Source organism: Bombus vancouverensis, chromosome 14 (genome assembly GCF_051014615.1).
Source record: "Bombus vancouverensis nearcticus chromosome 14, iyBomVanc1_principal, whole genome shotgun sequence".
Taxonomy (NCBI): Eukaryota; Metazoa; Arthropoda; class Insecta; order Hymenoptera; family Apidae; genus Bombus; species Bombus vancouverensis.
In genome coordinates this window covers 1,273,724-1,282,740 of record NC_134924.1, presented here as the reverse complement: position 1 = coordinate 1,282,740, position 9,017 = coordinate 1,273,724, and the positions used below count along the sequence as shown (strand labels likewise).

Genomic DNA, 9,017 nt, shown 5'->3' with positions numbered 1-9,017 from the left:
AATAGGGAACTTTTGAAGAAAAGAAAGTCTAATTTCAATTAAACTCTTCACTTTCGCTGTGAATTGTTTATACACTTCTCGATAATTGACTCTGTCAGGTAACTTGTATTTTTGACCGGTAAATTTTTGATCGACGACGTGATAAATAACGAAGCCTTCCCCGTTCCATTATTTATGAGTGCTGATCCAAAAGCAACTTGAAATGGATCGATGATAAATAACGCACTAATAATAAACAACAGATATAGGTACAGTCTCATGTAACTAAGCTTGCTTGTGTTTATGTTAAATTCTAATTTATTAGAGCCTGATTCATAGCCTGTATTGAACAACGTGCACGGAATTCCAAGGATTCAGTACTGAATATCGAGGTTAAGCGAAATTGTATCCTTGAAGAGTAAGGCACGATCTTCCATATAATTTAATAAAATATCTATCTCGTTAAACGTAGTACATAGATAATTAACAAAAGAAATTTCATTTTTTTTCCTGACCGTCTCGCTAACAGGAGAAAACATAAGAACGTAATTTTAAGGTGATACCACCTTATCATTAATTAAAGTGTTAACACTCTCGTGTTTTATAGTTGATAATTTGTAATATCTTTCTTTTTTAATCTTCAATTTAAAACTAATCTTTATAATGCAGCTTCCGTTACAAAATTTGTTATCCAACCAGGCTATCTAATAAACTTTTCAGGAACTTTTTTGTCATAACTTACACCTTTGCCCTCGTTTCTATCTAAAACGGATATTCGTGTAATCTTTGAATATTTCTTGGGTATCTTCTAATCATTCAAAACAAATAATCACGTCGTTCCATTATCATGTGTAAGCAGTATAAATACTTTATTGGCGTCAAATAAATTGTATTAAAGCGCGTTTTGGATCGATGAACCAGATCAAACGACGAAAATATTATAGAAACTCATATGAAGGAATCTTATGAGCTTATCTTTATCATTGTAAAGAATTAGGAATACCAAGAAAACATGAATAAGAATAATATTTCTCGAAAATTCTTTACTACCATGGCGTAGGACCGAAATGAAATAAAATTAACAAAAAAAAGATATCCTTTTGAATTGAACCCTTTTCTAATATTTTGTACGATTTCGTAAATATTCAGGATAATATACAGATTTCTTCGAAAGAGTATTCGCTTTGCTATTTTCTTAATTTATCGTATTGTTCTTGAAATTTGCAAATAATTTCTACAAATATTTGCATCCTTATCACGTATGAATGTAAAATTGTGATGGATTAATCGTTTTCTTAATGATATACATTTTTAATATCAATTTGTATTAGCATTATATTTTTAATATCCATTGATTTAATGCCAATTTATATACATATTTGATAATAAATATATCTTGTATTAAATCAGAAAATATTCTAATACTTACGGTCAAGTGTGTAATTTCTCCTGAGTAACGAATTCTTCGTCCGAGAAATTTCTTACAAATCTTCCGAGTTCCTCTTTCGTTTCTTTTTCTTTGGAAAAACACAACGAATGGACAGGTGGAAAATTGATGGGCGAATCCAGTTGTAAGAACGAAGGTAAGGGAGCGTATGAACGATCGATTACCGCCTTTTCTCCCTTTGTATTTTCGTTTCAACCTCGAAAACGATTCGTTAGGCTGTCCGGCTCTCCAAAAGAATCTATTGCTGGACAGATCTAACCGATGAAAGAGCACGCTACGTCATGGTCGATTGATATTCTTCTCCGTGAATCGTGCGGGGGTGGACTGAATAATCCTTTTGCTACCTCGTAAACAAGTCTCCTCGAATGGTTTCTCGAAGTCGATCGAACATGACGCCGGAATCTTACTAACAACGAACGCGAATTCATGTAACTTTAAAATGTTGTCCACGCGATATCAACAACGAAATCATTTTCTGCTTCCGCAAACAAAATCATACGCGTTGGTTCCCACAATCCTCTAATGTAAATTCCGTGGAAATTGTTTTGTATGAATTGGAACCAAGTAACAATCGTTAAAGGTTTTAACAATTTAACAATTCAGGTCTAATTGTTTTTAACTTTCCTCGCGTTCTTTAAATGTCCTAATATCTCTGAACGAGTATCTATCCAACAGTCGAAGAGATAAAAAAAAAGTTAACGCTTTCAAGTTTGATGGGATTAACGTGTTGTCAAGTGCAGGCCAGATTTCAGTGTCCGGTGACATCATACATTGAAGTTACAAGCAAGCCTATCTTTTACGTAAAATTTACGAATTTGAAATTTTTTACCACCAGTAACACAGTGAAGCAACAGTGAAATAAAACACCGATTACTAAACACCGGTTAAAGTGACTAGTAAATTTCTGCGGGCAGCAAAGGAAAAAAACAAGCCAACTATACATACGTGGAGGAGGTCATGCTCGCCTAGTGTTCGCCGTTGCAAACATACCAACCAACGATAATTACGCGGAAAGGGAAAAAAACGTTGGTGTTTTGCTATCGGAGAATCGACATTGCGTGAACGGTACCGAGGGAGAGATCATTGCGATAGAAAACACGAGTTCTTGTTAACACTCGTTCTTCTCGCAACGGCCACGCTAATCGTTCCGTCGATCCTTCGTGAACCGTGTTGACTTTGTTGATTAAGTGAATTTCTCCGCTCTTCGACGAGCCTTCCGCGCAACAACCAAGCTCAAGGTCCCGCCACGATAGATTGCAATTAATTCCTTACCATGCATTGGGTACTGAGGTCCTTCTTGGACTTCTAGAGGTACTTTTACGATCGATAAAGAAGAGTGAAAGAAGGTCCATCTGGTAGCTTGTGACGCGGGGGTCTAATCGGCTCGATAAATATTCGAAGACAAATGTGGAAAAAATATATTGCAGTTAGCTCGCAATGGAATGATTTGATAAGCAGTGAGTACCTCAGATAAGAATTAAGGGAGCTTAGGAAAGTTGTGGCTGATTAGACGGACTAGTAAATCTAAGGATTATGGAAGATACGAAGGATTCCGTGGAATGTTAACGTCGCAGAGAATTCGGAAAATCTGGGTTGATCAAAAGGTTTTAGAGATTTCGAAGGTTAAAGAATACCGTAGATACGAGAATTCGATGATATTCGAGGACTTCGAAAGGATTGAGGATATTGAAAAGCACTGAAGGCTGCAAATAATTCAAGAATATTTAAAATTTCAAAGAATTCGGAGGGCTGAAAAGAGTTTAAAGGTTTCAAAAGAGAATGTCGAAAAATATTAATGCATTTGAAAGATCAAAGGATAATCCCACTGGTTTTGAATAATTAGGAGAATTTAAAATTTTAGAAGGTTCTCGATAGTTTCAAAGTATTTCAGTAGTTCCAAGAGAACCGAATATCAGCGCGCGAAACTAAAATTAGTGTGTTATCACAATTTTTCTGTACTTTATTATAAATGAGAAACTTAATAAAATTGCGGTATAAGTGCACTTTTTAAAAACTAGATAAGTACAAAATAAGATCCGCATCTAGGGACTTTTAAGATTATGATATGTACATTTCTGTATCAGAATTTATCTTCAGCTACTTTCCTTAAATTAAAGATTCTATCTCTTTATCAAACATCGGTTGATCATAACATCAACACTGCACAATCTACAGCATTGTTACTATTTTACTATCTTTTATAATTTTATTCTAGGCTATAAGAACATATACATGTAGGGTGGCAAATTGGAATTTATATTATAAATATCATACCTTTCTTATAACTTTTGTACTTTAAATTATATCTCTTGTAAAGATACATTAATATATCAAAAAGAATGTTTATTATTAGTGAAAATCTTACTTTCAAAAAGATGTAGGCATATTAACTTACTTCATATATTCCAATGAAATAAAGAATTTCACTATCTCGGGCCATTTTTACGGCGATGCATCGTGATTTCAAAGGAGTATTATCTCTAAATAAAGAGAAATATCGAGCTGATTTGAGCCTGAAGAAAAGAAAGATGAAAGGAAACGAAAAGATTCTTAAGGAAAGGCTTTGTATTTTGCAAAGAATTAACATTGACAGTAAATCGGAGTGAAATATTCACCTTACTTTTCCTAAGAATAAAAAGATTTTATCATTTCAACTCTAAACAGTCTTTAAAGAATTCTAAAAACTTCTGATGGTCAAATAGATTAATTACCAATCAATTGGTAAAAAATAAAATATAACAACATACAAAGAAAAGATTGACCTTGCTTTTCTTAAAAATAAGATATGTTTCTAGTTATATTTACTTTACCACTGTCTCTAAAAAATCTCAACTTACTCCCACAATGTTTAAGTTCTATACTATCTGCTTTTTATTAATCAATTTAGTATTCATTTCGATTGCCAATAAGCAGATTGCCAATAATAAATCAATGAAAAATACAATGCAACATGGTAGAAAATTTCACGAATCAAGGTATTTTTGTAGAGGAAAATATAGGTTCCGTTACGTTGAGTTTCGCGTGCACGTGTTGCAAAATAAATGGACCGTCTTGGCAAAGAAACAAAACGAATCAGCTCTGTACGAGCGAGTTAGAAAGAATACTCCTAAACAACGATGTTGGACGATTCGTCGTGCAACGGTGCACGGAGCAATTTGAAAAATCAGATTTATTGGTGAATGGTGTTCGTCGACAACATGCACGATGTTTTCCCTTTCGTTCGATAAATTTGTCCCGCAACCTTGCTTCACAACCAAGTACAAATGCTAAACTCAATGAAATGCATTTTATGATAATGCATCTTGCAGATTATGTAATATCGAAGAATTATTGTTCCGCGGGAACGAAGAAATGTGACGCAACATCCTGTGAACCTTCAAAAACTCGTTTCAAGGACTATTTGATATATGCAAACCGGTGGAATATCTCGCAAAATCCTTCAAAATATATAGCGTCACGTTTTACGTCATACTTAATGAAAAGAGCGGGTGCAATAACAGGAAACCAAACACTCTCAAAGAAGTAAAACAAGGATTTGTCGTTTTCTTACGCAAACAGACATATTTGTACTTCCTGCTTCGGACTTGTCTCGCTTCTATATATATCATAAAGTAGTTTATCACGCTCATTTCTGTGCCAATTATTCGTACTTAACATCGAGTCTAATAATAGAAATAATTATCTTAACTATACTGATATCAAATGACCGATCTTTCATCAATATAATTAATCAAAGATTCAACTAATAAAATTAAAAATCGAGCAATGAATACTATAACGAATCTCTCAGAATACAAGTCACTAACAATTCGATGAGGAATATTAAACAACCAATACCCTGACACACGAAGAATATCTCAAAAATCGGACGGAGATGCTTCATAGTCAAAATTTCATCCGAATCTTGATTAAAAACGATCTGCTGGTCTTCCTCGATCATTAATCGACTACTCAGTTTCTTTATCATTCCTGTTTCTCGGTACTTCGTAATGAGTCGTCGAAGAGGCCTTCGATACATGTATCCTCTTCTTGCAAAGAAGAAAACTGGGAATCTGAAAACTGGTTTTGGTAGTGTGTACATCCGAAGACTTCTGTTATTCCTGTAATCCCAGTTCATTCTGTCAACGGTGAAATGTTGCAACACAGCGAATCCATTCTTCTTGAATATACTATCAAGTGCTTCTTCGGGTCCAAGTACTTCGTATCTGTTACGAAAATATTTTTAGTATGTTTATTGGTATGACACGAAACGCAAAACATTAACGATTGCTTTTTATTCAACATGCTAGAAACATTGGTAATATCCTAGAAACTTTTAAAATTTTCCGAAAGCTTAGAACAATATGTATTAGAGCGAGTAAAACAACTTAAAACAATAAAATCTTGCACCTACATAACTCTTCGATCCATTTCGTCTACAAAATATTAAAAAAGATATATTCACCTACTACAGGAATCAAATAAGATCAAGCCAAGCGATATCGGAAATTGCAAAATTCGCACGATAAATGAATGAAACTCTCAAAAGTCTTTTACGCGACAATAAATCGGTTGTAGAGCCGAGAATCTCGTTTCACGAATAGTATCCATCATCCAATTCCCAGTATTCGCTGTACCAGACACGCAATACAAGAGGAATCCAGTTAAAACGCACTTCGAATCGAAGAGCTTCCACGAGAATTGACTGGAACGAAATAGAGAGAGGAATTGGAAATTTATCGTGACCGGTAAGATTACCTTTTATACAAATCTATGATGAACTGATCGTCGGAATTGTTGAAATAGGAGCGTACGACGCCTGGTCCGCTGAGTGGTTGACCAGAGTCACGTACTTGCTCGAGATTCTGCAGCAGATCCTCGGTGTCGACTTGAGCTAGCGAGCTGGTAAACGTGCTGTTATAAGTGATGCTCAAATAAAGGGAGAAAATCATCCACAAAAGCAGCACCAGGCGCAAACCAAGGTTTCTTGGCAACGTGATGCTTTGAGACAACGAGATCGCCCAAATATGTGCAAATTTCACTTGTTCTTTGATCAAACCCATGCTCGACAATTTTTTCAGTACGATCAATAGAAGAGTGTAAACAATGAATACAAGGAACACGCTGATCCAGACGAAATAATGAAACGGCATTACTAACTTTAAAATGTCGTTCTCGATAGTTCTAATACGAACCAAACTGGCAAGCACCATATCACGGAACATATACCAGCAGATGACTTCGACGTTGTCTAAGATTTGTAGATCTTCGGGTTTCGGCCCTGCTATCATGTCTATGTCACGGTTCATGAGCTTTTCGAAGGCATCGGGCCAAGGTATGTTTATTTCTGTGCTGGAGTCGACGGTCAGGTTGTAGTACTTCCCGAAGTCTTCAATGAGGAGAGCGCCTACTGCTTGCACTGTTTCGTTACCTGTTGTGACGATTTAGTGATATATTATTTATAATTTAAATGGAAAACGATAAATAGACATTTGTAGAATATTTAAATGTGCCAAAGTATATAAAATACTTGTGATATACAAAAATATCTAAAATATTCAAAGCAAAATACTCATAATATTTAGAGCGTGACATAAATTTCTATTTAGATCGTATTTCTTTCACTGTTCAGGGAAAAAGAATTTGCATAAACATATCTGTGAGCTAATAACAGGTAAAAGAAGCATGATTGAACAGAATACTCAGAGAAGGTTGGCTTCATTTATAAGACCAATATTATCAAACAGTTCCCAACTTCAATTAATATTCAGGTAATTCAGGTAACAATTAATCATGTTAATCTGAACGACGCTTCAGATGCTACATCGCTTTCCAACATGACACGTTTCTATCAATAAAAATTTAATTAAAAGGTTCGTTAATCTGACGAAATGTGGCTACTGAAGCCATGAATTATCAATCAGTATCACTGCGAAATAAAAGATTTCGATTTAATGATGTTTTGCGTGTACCTTTTTCTCTACAAATTTTCGAAATTTTCCTATAAATTTTCTGTTCTCTATTCTTCCATTTCATTAGACACGAGTGTGATGGATGTTGAAAGCGTATGTGATTGAAAAACGATCGCTGCAAGGTCGCTCCCTTGGCAATGAAACCAACAGCTTTGTTGCGAGCTAGCAACAACGAAGCATATACTCGTTTAAGTGATTTATCACAATGCTCGAGAAACTCGGAGCGAAATACGTCAATTATTTCGTGAAATACCGGACTATTAAATATTTATCGCGGTGACTTGACGGTATTCTTCTCGCGACGAATTAATTACATCGATTAACGTTTCCTTGACGATGAGAGAGAAAGACAGCGATAAGTGAATTTTAATATTTTAATATTCCCAAGGCTATTGATTGCAGTTTATGATATTTTTAATGCGAAGATTACTGCGCAGTTTATATGAACTATTATAATAATTATTACCGTGTAATGTATAAAATAGTAATATTATTGTTATTTCGATTTTTGTTTGTACACTTAAAACATGTATTAAAAGCAAAGTGGTTTCCATGATCATTTCCAATTTCTAAGATGATTTTTATATTGTTCTTTACCTTCTGCAGGTAATTCTTTTAACAAAATCTCAAATATATTGAGACCACTATTTCAACATTTCACTCCCTTTTCTAAATTAACTGTCTTCTTAATACCATTTTTCAACATTTCTAACAATTTCTCTCATTATAGCAAACATTCCACCAAGCATTATTTCAAACACAAACTAAAAATAGCAGCTTTAGCTCAAATGACTTGACAAATCTGAAACTCAACAGAATTTATTTTCCTCTCAACCGCTTCAAAAATATCCACGCTGTGCGATAGTTACTTCTACATCTCTCACACTCCCCCGTGCCCGAGTAAAAATCCACATTCCATTGAACTCTCCAAACACTGTCCCTAGTGTGCGTGTCCAGACTAGCGAACACAGTTTGCTCACGTTTCAGTCTGAGCGTGTCTTCTTTGAGCCAGAAGCTCACTGTCGCATCCGTGACGATCGCGTATTTCATGGTGCAGCCACCGAGCGGGCAAAATCGACGGGAATCCGCGGCGAACGTCGGAATCCGATCCACATCGTTCGTGACCGACGTGCAGGATCCTACGGATCTCGATGTAATCTCGTCTCCCGTTGCGCTTGCACGAATAATCGTACCTGTGGCCGTGTCATCGAACATCAGAAATGCCACGTCCCGATAGCCGGCGTTCAACAAATCTCTCGCGAATAAATGCACCTCTTCCCTCACGCTCCTCGTAACGAACAGATATTGTAACGTGCGTAGATTCTTCTTTCCATACAGAAATATTCTACGCGAATTAATAAATTTACCGTGTTCGATCACGATGTAACCTTGTATGCGTTCATTTTTAACTAACGCGGCACGATCGACGACCAGAGTTGGCGCGTTTTCCACGCAGACTTTCGAGATTGCGTCCTCGAGATAGGTGGCAGGCACGACGTACAGCACATCGATTCGTCTCTCGGGATTGAACAAACGCTTCGCCGTCAGGCTCGTGCAGGAAACGATGGATTCAACGTTAGTGAAATTTCTCGCCTGAAAGAACCGATATTTGCCCTGCACGGCTGAGATAGCACTTGCTA

General features: G+C 35.9%; 1 protein-coding gene across 3 annotated transcripts; it reads right to left on the bottom strand.

Moving 5' to 3' along the window:
• Nucleotides 1–3,348: 3,348 nt before the first annotated feature.
• LOC117158216 (uncharacterized) lies at nt 3,349–8,783 on the bottom strand. 3 transcript variants are annotated; one of them, XM_033336881.2, is made up of 3 exons: nt 8,247–8,783; nt 6,164–6,836; nt 3,349–5,631 (listed from the first exon to the last, which is right to left on the bottom strand). In XM_033336881.2, exons 1-3 carry the CDS (start codon nt 8,590–8,592, stop codon nt 5,199–5,201), a joined length of 1,452 nt encoding a protein of 483 aa, XP_033192772.2. In that variant the 5' UTR covers nt 8,593–8,783; the 3' UTR covers nt 3,349–5,198. The 3 variants fall into 3 exon arrangements, with proteins under 3 accessions (XP_033192772.2, XP_076480404.1, XP_076480403.1); XM_076624289.1 differs by having other exon boundaries at nt 8,571–8,780; XM_076624288.1 differs by having other exon boundaries at nt 8,358–8,779.
• Between the last annotated feature and the right edge of the window lie 234 nt (nt 8,784–9,017).